The following is a 21,189-nucleotide window of genomic DNA, read 5'->3' as shown; positions in this document are numbered from 1 at the left end:
TACCCAGCTGCAGCTGGGTATTTGCATCTCTCCACCTTCTCCCAGTAGCTACATGGGGCAGGTTTCTGGCAAGGTTTTGCCCGTCTGTTGTCAGCAGAAATCTTAACCCTGTCCAGAGATTTTTCTTCTGGGACAGTCCCTTGCAAAAGTGGTTTTTTAATGATTTTTTTTTTTTCTATTAAACAGAGACACTTTTCTGGTTGTATGAATGCAAATCACCAGTTCATATTGCAGAGGTGACTCAACAGCCTTTAGGTGCCAACATGTAGTTACTTCTGGATGGAGCAGGATGTGATTCAGCAACTACAGGCAAGTAGCAGTGTATCCATTTCATCCTCAAGACTCCTTTTTTTTTCCTTAACAAACTAAAACTCAGTTTATTCACTTTTACTTTGGTCTTTTTCTTTTATTACAGTCACTACTCGTCTAACATAATACACACCCCTCTTACCCCTCTCCTCCAGTATGAAGAAAAACTATGAGGAATCACAGTATTGCCACACATCCCTAAAACTAAATAAATCCTGTGCTTGTCATCACACTGGGCTTAGCCTCTGAACAGCTTTCTTCCTCATATTATCAAAATTTCACCCAAAACACAGCTCCCACCACCGATGTCTTACACCAACTGCTGGAAGCAGCTTCTCCACTGCTCTGTCCTCTTAGGATGGTGCCAGAGCAGGGCACATGAGCTGCTTCCAGCCAGTGGCCCCTGCTCCATGGGCAGAGCTTGGAAGAATACAGTCATGTCCCACCCACGTACAGGCTGCTGGGGAAGAGCAGAGATAAGGTGATTGCAAAATACTGGTGAGATGTTTATTTTTTACTTGTTCTTTGTGAGGTACAGAAGGGAACTCACTGCACTGAACATATCAGCCTATAAAGCTGAGAAGCTCCTGTTGGCACTGATGATGCAGAGGGTGCTCAAGGATGCTGGGATGTGCCCAGTCCTTGGATGTGCTCCTTAGCATCTTTTCCTGAGCAGTTCTGAGTGTCTTTATCAAACTGTATGAAAGTAGAAGAGTTTACAATTTCATGGAGCTTTGCATCAAGTCTGGCAGAGGGGAAGCAAACTACCTGAGCAGTCTTTGAAGATCCAGCAGGCACGATTTATTAGTTTTAATATTAAAATATTAAAAAATCTACCCTGATAATAAACTCAGAGGCTTTGAATCACTAGAGAAAGAGATGTGGGGGGGTTTTAAATGTAATTTTGGAGTTTAGAAGCCCAGACTAAGTGGCAATATTAAAATCATCAGTCAAAGCAACCCTATCTCCAACATACAAACCTTTTCTAACATCTTCTATACAGGCAATTCTTACTCGCTTATTGCCTTTGTGCCCAACCCGACTAAAGAAACAAACGTGCTCTTTGTCACCCACTTTGTGTCTGGGTGTACTTCCTTGTGTGACTTGCAGGGATTAAGTGGAATTTGGTGACTGGGAAGGTCTGGACCAGGACTTTACATTAGTAAAAATACCATGCTGATTGGAAGGTGTTTTGGCCCCTAAATCTGGAAAACAGCCACCCATCTACTTACACCTTACTGCACAACAAATCTGCATTGGATTAGTTAAAAGTGTGAACTTAAGCAGTTTGTATAAGAACACTTTTTTAAAAAGTACAATAATGGCCTATTAACTTTCATTTAAATTGGTTCCTAATAGAGGTAAATAAAATGGAAAGGATTGTCTTTATCCAGCCTGCCTAAAACCCAGCACATACCAGCTGATAAGCAGCATCATTACCTTGTTCAGACAAGATCCGAGTACTCCTGATTTAAATACTGCCCTGAACATAGTTCGCCTTTCAGATGTGTTAAATCTCAGTTCTGCCATGTAATAGTTACCTTTATATAGGGTAAAAGCAAAACACAGTAGAAGAAAACTTTGTAAACAGGGCTCAGCACTCTATAGGCAATTTGTAGAAAAAAGAGGAAAAAAAATAAACTAATGATAGGGCGTAATCACTTCAAAATTTGGTCATTCAGAAAAAATTACCAGTGTTTCTTTGCACGAAGAAATATTCTTCTAATGCTTTGCACCACACAAAACAGAAGCAAGGGATTACAGCAATCAGCTAAAAATGGTTCAACTCTAAAAGCAGATTGTAAAGCGAAGGGGAAAACTCCCAGGGAAAGCCGAGAATAAGGTTTCTTAATCTTACACTGAAGGGTCGTAAATGTGCAAGCTCGATACCTCACAACCCTTTTTGAGTAAATAAAGGTTTAAAATGTTCTTTCTTTAGCGTGACTGAATTCCTTTCCAATGTGACCTCAACATGCCATTCCTCTGTCTTTATCTGCCGACACAGCAGAGCTGTTGACCTTTCACCAATGACCTGAGCAATCAATAAACAGCCGACAAACTATCTCCACAGAACTGCTCCACCGACAAGTTTCTCCCCTGCTCTCTGCACCGTCAAGCTCTGCCACTCCTGAACTTTTCCTCGGGCCCTCGGCTGTGCGTCAGCGTGACTTAACATGAGGCTCAGAAACACATTTTCTTGGGCATTCCCTATCCAAACATATTAAACCTGTAAGTGGTTTTGCTGTTGTTTGCAGTGCCACAAACTGCTTTCATGTTATTGCAGGATCTACAAGATCTCTGCCCCGTGCTAAGCGCTTCATGTTGACTTGGACAGAATCCAAACTCAAATATGCGCAAACTGTTGGAGAGTAAGATAAAAACTTTAGAAAATAAAAGATCTTAGTAAAGACTTGCCCAAACACCAATTGGCAAAGTCTCCTCTTAAAGAACTTCATTAAAAAAATTAACACAGTTAATTACAGATGCCTGGAATAAGAGGAGAAATTAAGGCAGGTCAGAAAATACTAGTGTTATTATGGGTGTCCCTCAGATGAGTTCCAATGCTATAAATTCTGCTGTACTTCATGTCACAATACACGAAATACATAAATTCATGTCACAATACATGAAAAAGGATCAAACCCAACTTTTCTATCAATATGTTTTATGAAATCTTGACTCAAACAAAGACATATTTTAAAGGTGTTACAAAACAGGGTGCTGTGATGTGTTTTAGTGGGGTACAGAAGAGAGAACAATCATTCCCTGCAGTGTTTACAGCAAACACACCAGAGCATTGATCAAGATTTGAAAAGCCAAAAGAAGAAAACTATCAGAGATCAACCATAAGCAGAAATGAAACTAATTAGCCAACAGAGTCTTTATCAAATTGAGTGAACACAAAAGTAAAGCAGAGCAGCAAGTACTGAAAAGGAACTTAAGATTATTAAAACTGAAAGAGTAACAGCTTGAAGAGCTTATTCCCATGACAACTAAAATGCTTAACAGAGATGGAGTTTCTCTCTACATATACATATACACATATATATTACCTTTTCTCCTGTGAATATATATATATTTACATATATAAAATCTAAGCTCACAATGGCTCTTAAAATGTTAATAATATTCTGTCTAACTTGAAAGTATGTTCACTACGCATTGTTATGACCCACTAATGACAAAGATTAGTTCTTTGAAAGGCAGTGGAAGCAAAATTTTAATAAAAGTGATCAAGTAACTAACCTGCTCATTACAGAAGCGTTTGTATTATTACCTGCACTGCAGAGAGCTGAAATGTGTGTGGCAACTCTGGTTTATTTATTTATCCTTAATATAAACAAGTAAGACTGGTTCAAATAGCATTTAACAGATTGCACTGATGGATCAATACAATATTCCACTGAACTTAAACTTCAGGCAGACAAGAGCTACCAAAGTCTCTGAATAAAAAAAAACTTGGCCTTCTTGCAAGATCCGAGACCAGATCTTACAGCCTGATCCCCGATCCCCTGAGCAGGATTTCGTAGGCAGGAGCCCCTGCATTTCACTGGCACTTGGGCTGTTTCATCCCTGGTCAGGGGCCCTGCAAGAGCCATCAAAGCTCTCTGCAAGCACAGGAGTCACCAAGCCCCAGGTACTTGTGAGGCATCTGCTAATAACCTGGTGAAGTGAAAGAATACACCCTTCAGGTTTCTACGCATTACAGCTATTTCTCAGTGTAAGAGTGGGAGTCAAACCTTCTGTTTGGGATCGCTTAAATAAACTGGCACAGATTTCCAGCCATGGGTGTCTGCAGCCCAGGACTAGTAAATGCAGCTTCCACAAACATCAGGCATCCCTCTTGCCTGGTTTGTGAGTGCAGGATGCCAGGTCAGGAAAGGAAGTGGTGTGACTCTGCAGGATGAGGTAGAGAGGCAACCAGGAGCCCTTGGCTACCAGCCATGGCCCTCACCTGACTCATGCTGTGACCAAAGCTGCATCACCCCCGTGCTGCAGGGTCACAGTGCTCTGACGAGGGGCATGAGCCATCAATAATATGGTGGAAGAAAATGTAAGCCCACCTTCTCTTTTTTTTTCCCTCCCAGGATGTGCAGAAAGCCCTTGAGATCCCAGCACTCTGCAGGTCAAAGCTATGTGGGAATATTTGAGCTGTGCTGGGTTTTGGGTTTGGTTTTTTGTTAGTTTGCTTTCCTTCCTTTTCTTTTTTTATCTCAATGGAATGAATTGAAAGTGCTGCTTAAGAGGAAAATACGAATGTAAAAGTGGAGAAGCACCCTAAGTAGGTGTATTAATAAACAGGCTTCTAATTTCTTATCTTTGATGGTATTCAGTACTATTTTAAATATTCTCAAAAGAATCACAAACATACAGAAGGTCATATATAAAATCCCCGATGAAGCAATTTAATGCTAAATTAAAGCTGAAACTAGGTAAGCCCAACTCCTGGGATCTTGGGTATTTTCAAAGACTAGAATAGAATCAACACTACTCAAGAACACCGTGTGTTTTTCAGATTTTTAAATATTTATTTCCTAAATTAAATAGAGCAGGTTTAGCTGGTTTTTATAGCTTAGCAGGAAACAATTTTATTTCCAAGCCAATTGTATATTGACAGTTGGCAACAATGGGTTTACTTTATAAAAAGAGAATGGGAATATAGTTGTGCATTTCTGAAACACTTCCAGAAAATTTCCTTTGAGAACATGTTGAATGAAAAGTATACAAACAGGCATTAAACATGAATGTAATTTAATAAACATCCACTCAGCTATATGGTGTGATAAATAGGTAATAAGAACGTAATACGGGCATTTAGCTTTCACCCTCCAAAGGAGCTGGAAGCTAAAACAATAATACTTTCATTAGAATCTCCTGCCTGGCATCAAGAGCCAATTTCCACCTATTAATATGGATTTCTATTACCTGCCTTGTGAATACTGTTAACCCATTTATCAAGCAAGGAGCCGTACTTTTGTCACTTATTACAAGCAGAAGGGGAGCAGAAGGATTGCTAAACCGTGTCACATTAGAGCATCGGATTAAATCATTTGACCTAGAAGATAAAAACATTCCACTTACATTTAAAATGGAAAAAGCCCCCCACCCTAGCCTTGCTCGTCTTACAGCCAGTAAAACCTCTTGCAGGATCAAATCTTTCCTTGCTGTGTCAGGAGAAGGAAAAAAAAAAGGCAAAAAAAAAAGTAGTCTGCATGTGTAATTAAACATGCCTCATTGGTTCTCTTGATCTGTCAATAGTGGGTAGGAGGAGGTTGATTTAAGTTAAACTGCTCAAGTCTTATGAACATTTGTCCCTTTCTGTGTCCTCTAAGCAAAGCATCATTGAACAGAACAACTGCAGCCAAATATGAGGAGCTTGGAACTTAATGTTTGTTACTCAGATTACAGTGGTGCCCAAAACATGCCAGGCAGTTTTCTGTGTGTGGAGGGAGGTGCTGGGACAGAGCCCTTTCTTGGCTCCCAATTTCCACCAGGAGCACATGTCCCCCCCCTGAACACAGAGCCACTCTCCTGCTCCCCTCCCCCAGCCACCGTGGAGATGAATGGAGGGACCACGGTGCTATCTCAGAGATGACAGGCACACAGCTATTAATCACATGTTTGTTGCTAAACACACCAAATTCCCACTTTCCCACAGCGCCGAGGTCTCCTTGTCCTGACACCCAGCTCTCAGCTGCAGTGAGCAGCGCTTGGCAGCTAATGGGTCCAAATGAGCATTTAGCTTCAGTCACTTCATGCCTCCCTGCTCCACCACTCATCTCTTGCTCAGGTATTCAGACCATAATTTTTTTTCTTACTATTCACACTGGATCAGATTATAAAACATGTCTGCTTCCATGCCCATGGTAAAAGTTCCACAATACCCACCTCACCCACTTTCTCCAGAGCAATGACCCAGGAGAAGTACTTGTATTCCTCCCACTCTATACATCTCAGCTACAGATGCCAAAAATACTTAAGACTTCAATCCAAAAGGGATATACAGGATCTGGTAAAGCTGCAGAATGAGAGCAAAGTTCCTGAAGTTATAATACCTCAAATTTTCTGGTCTCTGTTCAGTGGAGTCATTGAGATATTTGAATTGAACTGGGGAATCTCAACTTTCCTTGCCTCATTCGCCACTGCTGTAAGACCAAAAATTTGGTTGCTTGACTTCAACAGCTTGGTGCTGGTTTATCCCCCTCACCTGGCTATTCTTGTTTTGCCAAACTGCTGAAGTCTCCCCCTGTGTTTCTTTTGGTAAGACTTCCATACGACTTTCACCTCGGCACAGCAGAGACCTTCCAGCACCGCGCCCTCCAAGTGGGGCCAAGGGACCTCCAAAACTCCCACTGAGAAAAGAACATTTATCTTTTCCTCCTCTGAAACCTCGCAGTGATCCGTAAGTTAGTGAGTTACTCAGAAGTCATTGAGCAATCAGGCTGCTCATTATACCCCTCAATGAAATTATTACCACAAGTAATTCTCAGTGCAGTACTACAGGTTGCCTAATCTTACATCCTCTTCAAAAGACGGGAAGAAGTACTGCATTTTTAATTCCTCTCATACTCTCTGGCAGTCATTTTATCCCACATTTTACCTTTTTGCACACTGCAAGTTCATCCATACCCATTTCTTTCTCAGTGGTCCTTTAATCCTTTTCTGTTCGTGCTGCAGCTCAGCACAAGGACAGGGGTACCTCTATAAGTCGCGTGCTCAGGAGGCTCAATCAATATGCACACATGGTGCAAGGCAGAAACATATTTCTGCTGAAGAAGAATCAGAAGTTGGGGTCAGACGTTTTATATTTTAGCCAGATTTTGATAAGACATATTAGGAATTCATAGGGCTTTTATCATTTTCAGCAGCAAGAGGATTAGACCCTACGCTGACAAGAGCAAGAACATCAATTGTTAAAAGAAATATGTGCCACACTGAAATACAGTAAAGCATCTGAAAGACATAATGTACTGTCTGATAAAAACACTCTAAGCACTTTCAAATTCAACCCAGTGATGACTTGCCGAGTCAGTGCTTCATTTGTCTGGCAGAGTCAAAACTACAATGACTTCTGTTCCAATGCCCAAAAATGCAACAGACATGCAAAGGGAAGCCAGGATTTAAACCATGGCCTCACACAACAGCAAGGATTCAAACTATGGATAATACACTGATGCTTAGGCCACAGGGCAGAAAGGAGCAGCAGGAATCTTTACTTGGATTCAAAAATTCTATCCAACAAGCTTGCAACGCTGCTGAAAAGACCAAAGTCTTAATTTAAAAAAATGGCAATTTTTTTTAATCTAAATTCAAGGAAAGGTAAAGATAATGACTTTGGAAAAACCAATCTCCTTGCAGTCTGAAGAAAGATCCCAAAACCGAAAAGAATTTCAATTTCATACTTCTTCCGCCTAAAATATTCAGAGCACTGCAAATGTGTTACAAACTAAATGACTTTTTGTACAGAACTTCTAAAACCCTTGACTTTTAATAAGGTCGTGCATCATTTGATTTTAATTACAGATTTTTTTATCCCTTAAATTTGACTAAAAATGATGTGATTTACAAAGCAAACAAGCCAGTTAAACAAAGCTAATTAAATTCACTAGAGACAGCCTTGCTTTTCCCCTCAGTGAGTGTTTATTTCAGCTCCCAGTGCTCTGATAGCTCCTGACAGCTTGCTGGGACACAAGAAAGAAGTAGGTCAGGGTAAGCCGGAATCAGCAACAGAGGATCCCATTAGACAGGCTTGTAGGGTAATACGGAGATCGAGGAAGTGTGTGATGTAGTGACAGTGTTAGAGACACATAACAAACAGCCCGAGGACAGCCTCCAGCAGAACCGGTACATTTATCTTCTCTGTGTTATAATGACCCCTCACACGGCTTATCCAGTCTGTGATTTCTCGTACAAGAGGTGCTGTACAAACCTAATGACAAAAACGTGCTCACGGTTTGCCAGGCGATGTCGGGCCAGCGGCAGCACTGCAGCAGCTCTGCTCCCACGGAGCCCTGGCCCTTGGGGGGACAGAGCTGCCAGCTCCAGGGGCAGGCAGATATCCACACACACAGGATACACCCCCTCACTCTAGCTGGCAGTTCAGGGAGGAATCTCACCATGCACAGGGATCAAAGGAGAAGAAGACTGGTTTCTCCTAACCAGCTTCTACAACATTAGCCTGATGGTGATGGTTGTGGTGCCTACACTGGATCTGAAAATAGCAAGCACTCTGTAGCAAGAAAAGCTACTGTGGCAGCTGGGGAGCGCAGCAAAACCATGTGATGGGGCACAAAGGATGCCTGCTCCCCACTGAGCTGTTGTCTGGGGGCTCCCAGAGAACCACCACCCAGGTCCCCACGTGCCATTGGAACAGGCTTCGGTCTGTCTTCTCATACCACAGCACCACTGCCTTTGGAAGCAGCTACTGGCAGGGAGGAGAGGCTGAGAAAGCTGTGGTTTCTGCTGATTTTCCCAGCTGGGTTTGCTGTGTGATGAAGAAACATCAGTGGAACCAGGGAGGAGAACAAAACCAAAAGGACTAAAGTGATCAATGTAAAATACAAAATGCTCTATGTTTGTACCACTGTATTAGATGATTTAATGTAAGGTGTATTTGTATGATGTAATGTGAGGTGTATTTACTGAATGTGTATATACTCAGACACTTGCTAATGCAAGTCTTCTCTCCTGAGGAAAAGGATAAAAGTATTGTTTTGCACGTTCCTGGACAGTAAGAGCAGAAAACACAGCACCATGAAGTCTGCAGTGTAATATTAAGTCAGAGGCAAGAGAAAAAATAGAGCTCTAACTCCCCTTGTTCTCATGACTACTGCTCACACCATTAAAAGTTCAGTCTCCCCCCATCTTTGGCAGCACTGTACATACCCCAAACATTTCAATCATGAGAGTCCATTTCTCAGGCCCACACACAGCCAAAGAGATTCTCCCCAACCCCAAACTGTGTGGTTCACATTAAAAGGAGAATGTGAGCATGTGCTATCTCAGAAAATAGGTACCTTTGACAGGAACAATTTAAATTGCCATGGGCATAAACGAACACAAATGGAGAATGTTGTTTTATTTTGTTCAGAGCTCAATACATTTACTTTGCTCAGAGACGTCTCCAGCATCCACTTTACCTGAAGTGCCTGAGTGACTTGGTTTGCAGCACCAATGGGGGTCATACTGATAAAACAGGAGTTTTCATTTTTGTCACCCTGCCTTCATTTTCCCATTTATTCAGTAAGAGTGCATCACATTCAGCACTTATCCCCTTCTTTGTTTCTCATTACAAGCTTTCTGCAGCACAATTGCCCTCCTGCGCCAGCCGTGCTTCCTGCTCTTCAGAGGGTCACACTATGTGGTCGCTTGCACCCACCCATTTTATGACACCACACATCCCTTTCCTGCCATTTTTCCTTAAGCAGACAGTTCCACCGAGTTCACAGAGGTTTGGACTGAGTGACGCCTATTTGCTCCACCCCTGAGCACCGAGGTAAAATCCCAACCCAATGTCCTAAAGAAAAACATGCGTGTCCTGACGAAAATATGCATTAGGATAAAAGCATTAAAATAGAGAAAGACAATGAGAATGATCACAGCAGCGCTGCCTGCGAGGAAGGAAGGAAGCTTTTAATAGCACTAAAATATAAAATTGATTTGTACACATATTTGATAAAAATCAATACAATTAGCAAGTAACTGAATACTAGAAAGGGAAATTGATTGCCCGAGGGCCCAGAGGACTCAGGGCAATCAGTCCATTCTTCTAGCTCCTCCACTCTTAATAAAAATTTACTTTTTCATAATCCTGCCTGAACTCTTTGCCCATTAATAATGCCGCTAAATAGCTCTTCTTTTAGCACTATTATTGCAGACCTGCTTGAATTACATTTGGAGGCAGTTTCGAGTGGCATGTCCTGGTCATTTTGCTATCTGCAGCACAAACCTCCAAGCAAGAGCATAAAAGAATACGGGCTAATGAACAGCAGCACAGGCACACTTGAGAAGAGCTTATAAATTTAAGTACCAAAGTTTAAATAAACGGATTACCATAGAATTGATTTGCTACATCAATTTGGTCAGCTTTTGCTGATACATCATTGCTGCCTCAAAGGAGAAGAGCCACCAGTTTGAAACAACTAATTAAGCATTTTGAACCACGGCCTTCCAAGGGAGCAGGGCTGCACCACTCTGCTCTCCTGCCTCCCTTCTCCCGCCCAGTGATTCCTCACCGCAGCATTAAAATCGTTACTCCACGTGAAACAGGAGACTGAAATTACAGTCAAATCTAGACAAAAGGAAGTGGCTTCTACAGCCACCATCTCTGACTGGATTTCACGCAAAGGCATCTTTTTCCCTTCATTAAGGTGGGACTGGAAGAACTAAAAGGCAAGGGTGCTTCCCCACACAGAAGGAGGAAGGCTCCCAGAGGAGCCAGGTTAGGATTTCTATTACAGTCAACTGGCTGCACAATCTGATTGAGGGTGCACACAACTTGTGCATCTACAAAGGAAGCTTCTCTTTCAAAAGGTCAGATGTCTTCTCAGATAAGAACTTTCTGAGATGTTAAGCTTTGTCCACTGACTCATCTTGATAGGAAGCTCTTTAAACCAAAAACTACCTTTGGGCTCTCAACAGGTTCCCTGCCAGTGTGCAGTTCAGGGTGACATGGCCTTTGCTGTTAACCAGGGCCCTGATTTGGCAATGAACTTCAGTGTATGCTTAAATTGAGCTCTATGAGTAGCCCTATCCAAACCAAAGGTAAACAAATAATTTTTCCATATTAATGAGACCACTTGCATGCTTAAAATTCAATAATATAATTTAAGCACTTTCTAATGCAGTAAGTCACTGAGTTGAATAAAACTGTGTATGCATCTCATCATATTCACTCCAGCAGAGACTCCTTTATTCCAGAAATCTCAGCACACACCTATTTCTCCAGTAGTCCAGCTGGACTAGTGACTAAACTGAGCCATAATATTGGCCTAAGGAAAGGTCCACGGATACTTTGCAACTCAAGCAGCAATCTGAGGGGATGCCTCTGTAAGGGTGGATGAGAGACAGAGGTGCCGAGGGAGAGCAGCGCAACCTCAGCAGGGCACCAGCCTAAGTGGCAGCATCTACTTAGGTGCCTCACTAAATTCTTATGATGTTCTTTCTCCAAAGTTTGTCCCACTGCTTCTTACAAAGAAGAGACTCTAGTCTGGACACAGAAAAAGAAACCTGAAATTACACAGTTTCAGTGCTGGCCTTCTTTGTAACCATGAGCAAAGTACTTTAATCTCTTTGCTTCCGTTTCCCTGTTTTTATTAATAAAGTAGAGGGAGTAAAACTTACTTCACCTAACTCATACATCTTTTGTGAAGATGAAATGCTTGTTCTGTGTAAAGTACTTGGAAGATGAAAGGCATCAAGTAAATATTAATCATAGTCACCACACCTACCAACAGGATCTCCAGTATGCTGATTTGGATCCGTGCTTGAAGAGGCTTTCTTTGTGCAATTCAGGAACTGTGCTTTCCTGGAGTAGTAGAGCTGAATTAAAGCTAATCAGGAATTCCCACGTTAATCGGCCTTCTAGCATTCAGAAGATCATAAGAAGGATGATGCTTCCATTTCAAAAGACAGCACAGTGCCACAGAATGAATTACATCAAACTGGCTGAAGCCCATTTACAGCATGGTCATGGAGGAAAGTATTGGAGTTCATCCACCAACATTCATCTCGGGGCATACACACTTGTAAATCAGCTCCTATTCAGTAATGAAATGTCGAGTGACTCATTCTTTCTACATTTGAAAAAGCTCTCAGAGAGAACCAAAGAGTCTTTTACTTTCCTGTCTGCCTTTGTAAACACTGAATTACATCTCCTTACTTCAGAGAAGCTACAATGCTTCAGAACCAGCTGTAAAAGAACATTAACGTCTTTCTGACAGAATCCAAGGCCACCTTAAGATTCCAAATTTCTGTTGAAGGAGATCTGGGGAGATGTTTCATTAGCACCTCAGATGACCCTCTGAGCCAGCTTCTTGTGCCCAGCAAGGTGCACTAGTCTCATGCAGATGTGCCTGGGAGGCTGGCCCAGGGAAGGCTGACCCGGGGCAGGCTAGTCCTGCTGCTCCGGGCACTTCTGCTGTTCCATGTGGGTCAAGTGCCAGATTATTTACTTAATGTCTTAAGCAACTTCTGCAGCTCAAACTTAGCTCATGCAGCCATTGCTGTCACTTGGCAGCGAGCAGCAGGTTAGCCAGGTGAAAGCAGTCTTCACTGTTTCTGCCCCAACCAGCCAATTTACACAATAAGGACAGCAGAGCTGTCATACCTTGACTTTTGTCCCAGTGTTAGCACGGCTCAAATCCAAGGGGCACATCCCATAGCTGCACATGGAACAGCAGCTGTGTGCTCAGGCCAGCTGTGTGATATTTGGGCTGCCCCAGCACTGAGCTCACCCAAAGAAAAATCCTCCTGACAAACCAAACCAAACCAAACTAAACCAAACCAAACCATGCTTGTGATCATGGGAACTGTGCAGCCCCGGCACTGAGCCACTCCCTGCCACAGCTCCGTGTCTGGAGAGGTGACACCGGGTGAGCTACTCAGAGCAGAGCAATCACAACAAAGGCATAAAAGCAAGAGTACAAGGGAAAAACAAGAGTTGCAAACTTGAAAAAAACAGAACTAAAGAAAAGCAGTGCCTGGAAGTCAGTGTTCAAGAAGGACAGAATGAGCTTGCGCACGAGAAACACTTACTGTTTGAACGGAAGTTGTTGGAGATGCTGGACCTGGTGGGCCAGGCACAGGAGGGATTCCAGCCCTACTGAGGTGGATCTGGACCTGCTGTGCCTCCATCCCTCCATCATCTCCCAGATACCTGCCCAGCTTCCTCAGCTCTCCTTCTGTCTCCTTGGCTTTGCCCTCTCTTTGGTCCCGGCCCACCCCAGCCCATCCCTCTCTCTCCCCTACCATTGCCTCCTCGTACTTTGGACCTCTTCACCTCTACACCCCGAGGTCTCTGGTTCTCCATCTGTGGCTTGAGCAGCACCAGCCCACACAGATGGGCCAGTTGGTGCCGCAGAGCAGCTCAGCTTGTGCTGGCAGTGCCAGTCCACCTCCTCACCAGGACCCAGCAGGACAAATGCACAAACAAGAGCTACACTACCAACACAGCTATGCTCCAAAAGGAAATGACCACTGGATGTTATTGCATAACCTTTCTTAATAATGAACGTGTATTTCTTGAAAATACATGCCACCTAATCGTCTTGGCACTGCAAACATGTACCACAGGATGGTAATTTAAGGTAATCAACCCCTAAGCTCCACATAAAGCTTAACAGTTTGCTCCACTATTGAACTGGTTTGGGTAGCAGATGGCAAAGCACTCAATGGCACATTTTCTGCCATCCTCATATAAAGGGCTGTACCTGTTTCTGTTCCAGGCATGAACGCCAACAAATGGACATTTGCTGGACTTGCTGACCATTGAATATCCTGAAATAACAGACACGTAGATGCTCCACAGGGAGGTCCTGTGGGCAGCCAGAATTGGTCATTTCCCAGCTAGTTCATCATTACTGCCTTTCTTAGATATGATAAAATTAAAGCTACAGGCTGGCACGAGACCTCTGGTAAGTAATCCAGGCCTTATGTGAACAGCTACCCATGCAGGCAGTAGTACAGGTCTTCTTACACAACAGCACTTAACACTGTTGCTGTAGCTCACAGTATTTCTAAGTACACTGTCCTTCCAAGTGACTCCTGACTGTACGCAGCCTGGCACGTGGGCAGCAGAAACCAGTCTGAGTGGATCGTTTGGATTTCAAACCACCTCTGTGGACAGTCACTGAAATGCTCTATTTCTATCTAGCTTGTGGCATGCTGGGGTGGGGAAGAGAAGAACTGACAAGGGGAAAATAGAAATTTGTAAATGATGTGTAAAGCCAAAATACTTTTAAAGAAAGGGCGATCCAGATTGCCAAAGCCAAGCATTTTCCACATAAGTAGAGAGACTGGGAAGTGACAGGGTGAGCAATAAACAGTTCAGCCTGCGACACTAAAGATTTTCATAATTTATAACCAACAGAAAACACACACTTCTCCTTCAGAACACAGAGCGCAGCCCCCAGCATCCAGTTAATGGTGGTGTGTACAGGGAGCATACTTACACTAATTGACTGGGCCATGGCTGCCCCAAGCACTTCTGGAAGTACCATTTCTACAGCAGAGCCGTGCAGAGATGCTTCACATTTATTAACTTGTTTGGTTTTGATTGTTGGATTGGTTCCCCATTCCCAGGGCACTCAGATTTATTCTTTTAGCTTAACACTACAAAGTAATCAAATCACTCTGTTACAGCTGACAGACTGTGGGAGCCCTGAAGGGGAGGGGAGAGCGGCATCAGAAGAAACATCTACATTTTCTTTTACATCTTTCGCACTTGCCCTAAACTTCAGGTTTGACTCATCCATATCTCTGGAATTCAAGAATATTGAACTTTAACTGACATGGGAAGTTATTTGAAGATGCAGAACTTTCACTTGAAATTAAGGCTGATCTACCTTCTGGGATCACGGACCAAGATTCACCTCTCATAAAGTCTGAAAAGCTCAAATGCACTCTCCTTCTGCTTCAAGTCAAACATAAGTGTTGCTGTAACCAAGAAAACATCTTTCCAACGCTGTGTAGATTCAAACCAACCAATCCATACATAAGAAGAGGAGATGAGATGGAAGATTCAAACATGCCTTTGTGCCCTTCCATCAAATGTGTAGAATAGGTAAGAACAGGAAGACAAAAGAGATGGCTCAGAGAGTCAAGATTAATATGGAAATGGAGAAAAAGGGCATGCCTTCGGCTGAATTTTGTCTGTGTCTCTTCAGTACAATTTATTTCCAGCTTTATGCAATGCAGTATCAGAAAATGCTTAGCACACAACCCATGATGTGGAAGACAAAGAGCATTTTTTTGATTTAGACAAATTCCAATGTCCTTGTCTAATGTTACCCAATGCAAAATTAGAAAAAAATTAGTGCTTGCATGGTCCTATGTGTTTAAAAATAATTTGAATGACCCACTGCCTAAAGTATGGAAAGGGTCCTCTGTTATTAAAATCCAACTATATTTCATTTTAGTCTGCACCCAAACTGACTGGGTAAAGCTTGAAGAAAAACCCCCAGTGAGTTTTTTTTTAATCGAGAAAAACAACAACAAAAAAAATCATGGAGCCTGTGATCAAATAATCTTACAGAGTTTGGACTTAATACACCAACAATGTCAAGCATTTCAATGCAGTAGCATCAAAACTAGATATTTACTGCTTGGTAGTGAGTAACTATTTGAAAAGGGAGGAACAAAAATTCCTTTTTAATGAGTCACCATTTGACACTCAGAGATCAAAACCTTTTGCCTGTATTTCTGACTGGAAGATTGTATATACTTGAGTTTTTCTCTGTGACTTTATCTAAATCAACACAGTTAATTAGGAAAATAAGTAAGTTAAAGTAACAAAAAAAGTGAAGTCCTTGTAAAGGACCTGACCATCAGCATGATCTACTGAGTTTCTGAAATACTGGACACATTCAGATATTTTTTCCTTATACAAATACTTGTGAAAATCCTAGTAAGATTTTAAGTACCTACTCAAAGCAAAGTAAAATTATACTCAATACCTATTCCGATAACCACATGAAATGAGTGTTGCATAATTATTCTTAAACTAATGCAAATGTTTACATACTAAATGTTACATACTAATGCACAGGGACAAAGCTTCTCGTGGGTGAGTGGAACTGTGTACTACAAATGTCTTCATAAAATATTGACCTGATTACTTTTGCCCAAAACTTAACCTATGAAGATCTGTAACAGAGAATGAAACATTAAAACACATGCCTGAGGGTAGATGCCATTTTTGTCTTTAAATATTTTCTTTCCCCCTACATAGAATTCTGAATTTTCAGCAAAATGAAAGATACCATGATGTGATATCATGGGAAAAACAATAAAAAAAAAAAAAAAATCTACTTGCGTTGGCATTACAGCCAAAGCAAAGAAATAAAACTGTTGTTCATACTGAGGGGGCTTACAGTAGGATGTACCTGCCCTTATTTTGAATGTAATTTCCAACTACTTGAAAAGACTCTAAAGACCTCAGCTAGTAACAAACACTGATGATTTACGAATTATTGAACTAGTTAAGGATGCTTAGTGTGCAGGTAAAGGTAAAACACTATTACTCCCATTTTACAACAGACAAATAAGAACCGGGGAACTATTTACTCCAAAAATTTCCTCCAGCAATACATACATACAGATATTCAGGCCCTTTGAAAGAAAATCTTGTCAGCTTTGAAAGTAAAATAGGCATTACTCGGGCTTGGTTTCCACCTTAGGAGACCTTCAGTGTGTTATATGAAAACTCATATCCTAAAAATCAGAGCAGGGACTTCCCAGTCCTTCCACACACCTATGAAACCACCATCCTGTGGAATTACTGACCAGCAAGAGCGTCTCCATACCCGACTGTCAGCTCACTGAACCATCCCGTCCCTCGCATCAGTCGATCTTAATTTATGTTCGATTTACTTGTAGATTGGAAGTAATTAGAGTAAATAATTACAGTAACTGGTTACAGTTTGGGAATTGAGAGAACTGAAGAAAGAATTCGGAGAAATAAACTGATCTACTACTGTAAAGAGAATCAATCATCGCTCTCCTTCCATTAGTCTTTTTGGCAATCCTGTGTCACTGTTGTCGCAAGCCTGGATAACGATGCCACATTAATTCTCCTTCTGAGAAAGGGAATACAAGATGTGACTCTGTAACTGTGTCCTGCCTGACCTTGGGGAATCTTTAGGGGAAGTTTCCCATCAAATGCAGTTACAGTTTTTACCGAAGGAGAATTAGTGAGTTGGGCCCATGCTTTGTAATTTGAATACGTGATACAAAGTATAGAACCAATCTTCTGTCTCCATTAGAAATAAACTGTCAGTACATAACCAATGATTTTTCAGTTCCAACGCTATGTGAGAAATCACATTTTCAAAATAATTTCAACAAGTCTGGCTCAGAGGTGATGAACACGGGGCAGGATAACAAGAGAACTACTGCACTTTTCTGATGTAACAACAGCTCTTTTAGCTACATTTACCTAAACTGCAGACAGGCTGCATTTCCCAAGACTAATCTTTCCAAAGGAAAAAAAAAAACAAAAACCATGCCTTTGTTTTATATATTACAGAACTGGAAAAGAAGAAATTCATTCCATGTTTCGTAACAGGAGCAGACTCACTCCCTTCAAGACAACAGGCTGCTCTCAATGCAGCGTGAACTGTGGCACTGCTGATGTCAGTGTGAGCAGGGAGAAGAGGACATACGGCCTTTTGTACTGTTCCCATGATGCTGCATGTTTAAAAAAAAAAAATCATTATCCAGGCTGGAAGAAACCCAAGCCATCATAAATGTTTGTTTATTGCAATTTGGCACACCTTTTGAGAAAAAGCAACTACTCTTAGACATGTAATCCTAAACCAAAATGTGAGATGGGAATCAAGCAGAAACCATGCATTCTTTTGAGGAAACCATTAATTATTTTGGGGAAACTTTTGCTGTGATGCTTATTTGAATGCTTCTCTGTAACTAGGTATCACTTCTATTACTGTGGCTATGACTAACGAGTTAACAACACTATTTACACTAGTACTGTTGTGTCATTAGAAACAACAAGATTATGTACTTTAATTCTAATGCCAGTACAATTATTTTTACACCAAGTGTGTCAGATCTGACTCTGTACCCCCTAAATTAATTTCAGAGTAGTGGCTAAATAAAATGACATACTTCTTTGTGCTTTTGTTATAACACGCTCGTGTGCAGCAAACTGTGAAGAAAATGTAGTAATTAGAGGTTAAATTAATCCCTGACAGACAGGCAGCTTAGTAAAGCTGGGCCCTCTTCAGAAAACCGAGCATAATGCTTGCCAGTCTTTCAGAATTAGGCACAAAGAACAGGGAAGATTGGCAAGTCCCTCACCGCTGCGATCCAGCCGAAGGGATGGAATGCTGAGAAGTCGGAGTAAGTCTTCGAGCAGCCAATACTACCAGGCAGATCTTGTGACAAATGTGATTTAGAGCTCCACGGGATTGTTGCTGCAGCCACTCGAACTGCCTGATCAGGATCAGCCACTTGAAATTACAGACAGTCTTTTGCCCAGCAGAACAGGCTTGTAACCGCCGTGTAATCCACCTCGAGATTTTAATAAAAGCGAACAATGGCATTATATTTCACAACATAACTAGAAAGTTACCTTGCTGCTTCAGATTTTAATGCAGGTAATGGGTTTCATTGCCCACAACAGAGTAAATGTGCTGGGTTACTCTGAAAGCAGTAACCAGGTATATCTGGGGTCGGTGTAACTCCCGAACCAGCTCAGAGTTTTGAGATACTTAATTCTAGAGAAAAAAACCCCAACCAAACTTCCACAGAAAACAAAAAGAACACAGCCAGATCATGATGATGATGATGATACCCAGCAAGTGTTTCTTTTGTGTGTGTGTCAACAGAGGTAAATGTTTTTTCCAATCTCTCTAGCTGTGGCACAACAAAAGTAGCTGGGTTTTAAATGCATGCAAACACAACCTCTTATCAGGAGGAGGGTAAATGAAAGGCACTCTGCTTCATGAAAAGTGTCCTGGCTCCCTGGTTTTGATGGCAAATCCTGGTGCAGGAATTGCAGAGGTATCATTGCCTCTGTCCCACTGGACTGACATCTTCCCTCCAAAGGTGGAAGGTGCAAAGAAACGGCTTCTCTCTGGGTTAACACTGTTGCCACTCAAGAGATTGCTTGACACGGGATGACACAATCCCACTGGTAACACCCAGCCCTGCAGAAGCAATCTAGATCATGTCTGCACCAGACTGAGTCCCCAGCTGTCCCTGACCAAACAGGAAGGCACAACAGGCAGCTGCAGAGGAATCACCAAGTAAAATTAAAAAATAAAAAAAAAAAGTAAAAAAAAAGTAAAATGCCTGTATTACAATTCAAGTAGAAGTCACACAGGAGGCCTGTAGAGATTGCAGATCCATGTGGGAGCCCATTAACACCACCAGTATTTCTGTACTACCCAGATCATCAATTATTAACAAATTAGGACATGCCTGATGGGGTACTTATGTAACACTCCTTTATCAATAAAACTGCCAAGTCCCTTGCAGGGAAAACCAGTGTGGATCTCAACAGCACATCTCTTTGGACAGGGCACGACAATGAACACTGTTTTCCCCCTCCTCAGCCTGGCTGCCCATTCCCAAAGAGGAATGCTGTCCAGCCTGGCAGCCCCGTCGGAGGCCTGGAGCGCACCCCAGCCTCCCGTGAGCAGCAGCCCTTTAATCAGGTCAGCGCTTATCAATGGCTCATTGTAGCGATGAGGCAGCGCTCGGAGTAAAGGGCCGTACGAAATCCTGCATCCCGCTGCATCTCCCATGCCTGGGCCCCACTGGCTCTCCACTGGCCCCACGGATACGGCCTCTGGCCACACACTCTCTGGGCACAGCACGTGTCTGCCAGCCAGTCCAGCTGGCTGGGCTGCGGGGTAGGGAGTAGAGGAAGGAAACCCACAGCTTTTTCCCCTGCTCTTCCCTTTGGGCACAACTGGTCCCCCACAGGAGCAAAGATCCAGGTAAAACTCAGCCATCAGAGACAATATCTGAGCCCCGCTTCGCTTCCATTTCATTCCCCCATTCAGTCAAGCATGAGCAGGATAGGGGCACACAACAATCCCTCATCCCTACTCAAGGGTCTTATCCTTGAGCCCATAATTCCAGGATGAAAACTGAGTCTCATCTACTACAAAATGAGAAAAGGACTGCTAGTCTGGGCTTGATAGAAGAAAGCTGGGTGTACTCTCCTACCATCAGGCCCAACAAACACCTTGCAGTTCATCCAAGGTGCACACCAAAGTAAACAGATCTGAAAGAGCTTTGCAAGTAAACACGGCATAAAGAAGGTATTTTTCTCTTGAAAGAAAGTAATGACTTAGTAATACATTTTCCTCTATTTAAAAAATGAAAAATATTATCAGTGAGCAGGGCTCCCAAGAGGAATAAGAATTCTTCCTAGCTCATTTGCATTTGCACGTTATCCCTCTGACTGCACTGCTTTCTGGTAGCGCAACTGGTGACTTCTAAAACCATGGAGTTGCATCCTAAGAGCCATGAGCCCTGCTTACACTGTCACCCTGAGATATACTTTCATTGTGAACAGAGCTAACAGGCAAGTCCATAGCAACTGCAATGAAAGAGATCTACCAGAAGACAAGAACATAAAGTGAAACCTTTAAGTGACAAAGACTTCAATTATCTGTGCAAAGCACTAAAAGTAGTATTACAGAATAGGGGAAGGAGACTGTGATACAAGCACACACTGTTTTGCAAAGTTTCCCTCCAGCTGCTGGCAGCTCTGAAATGTGTTGCAGAAAGTTAAAATTGTGATCAATATCACTGCCTATTCTGCAGGGCTGGTTTGGGATTATTTTTTTTTTTAATTGAACAGCATTATTCTTTTTTCTATTTTCACTTAAAACAATATTCTGGTATCTTCCAATATCCAGCCCAATCCTGAAACAACCCTAATAAGGGTACTAATAAACACCAACCAGTTTCTTCATATATTTATTAAGTGATTGCCTTTTCAAGGGCACCCCTTTTAAGGGTGCACAACACAAAACTTACTACAAGTACACAGTGCTACTGTGCACATTTGGCATTTTACAGCAATGATTTAAAGTTCCCCTTGAAAATTACTGGCAAGGAAGGAAGTTCTGCATAATTTTAGCACTCAACATCTGAAAAAATTAGAAATGTCCCAACTGTTCTTTG

General features: G+C 42.2%; 1 protein-coding gene across 2 annotated transcripts in view; it reads right to left on the bottom strand.

Moving 5' to 3' along the window:
* MAMLD1 (mastermind like domain containing 1) overlaps positions 1-21,189 on the bottom strand; it is an 82,263-nt gene that overhangs the window by 56,310 nt on the left and 4,764 nt on the right. The window contains exon 1 of one of the 2 annotated variants that reach the window (XM_017819393.1): positions 6,911-7,109. The exons of the other annotated variant lie outside the window; for it this stretch is intronic. Coding sequence (XP_017674882.1) covers positions 6,911-6,943 — 33 coding nt within the window. The 5' untranslated portion in view covers positions 6,944-7,109. Of the gene's footprint in view, positions 1-6,910; positions 7,110-21,189 lie in introns of those variants that run through there. 2 annotated transcript variants of the gene reach the window in all.

The sequence above is a fragment of the Lepidothrix coronata genome, unplaced genomic scaffold (genome assembly GCF_001604755.1).
Source record: "Lepidothrix coronata isolate B3197 unplaced genomic scaffold, Lepidothrix_coronata-1.0 Scaffold2, whole genome shotgun sequence".
Taxonomy (NCBI): domain Eukaryota; kingdom Metazoa; phylum Chordata; class Aves; order Passeriformes; family Pipridae; genus Lepidothrix; species Lepidothrix coronata.
Note: the sequence above shows the minus strand (reverse complement) of the source record. Positions and strands in the feature narration are given on the sequence as shown.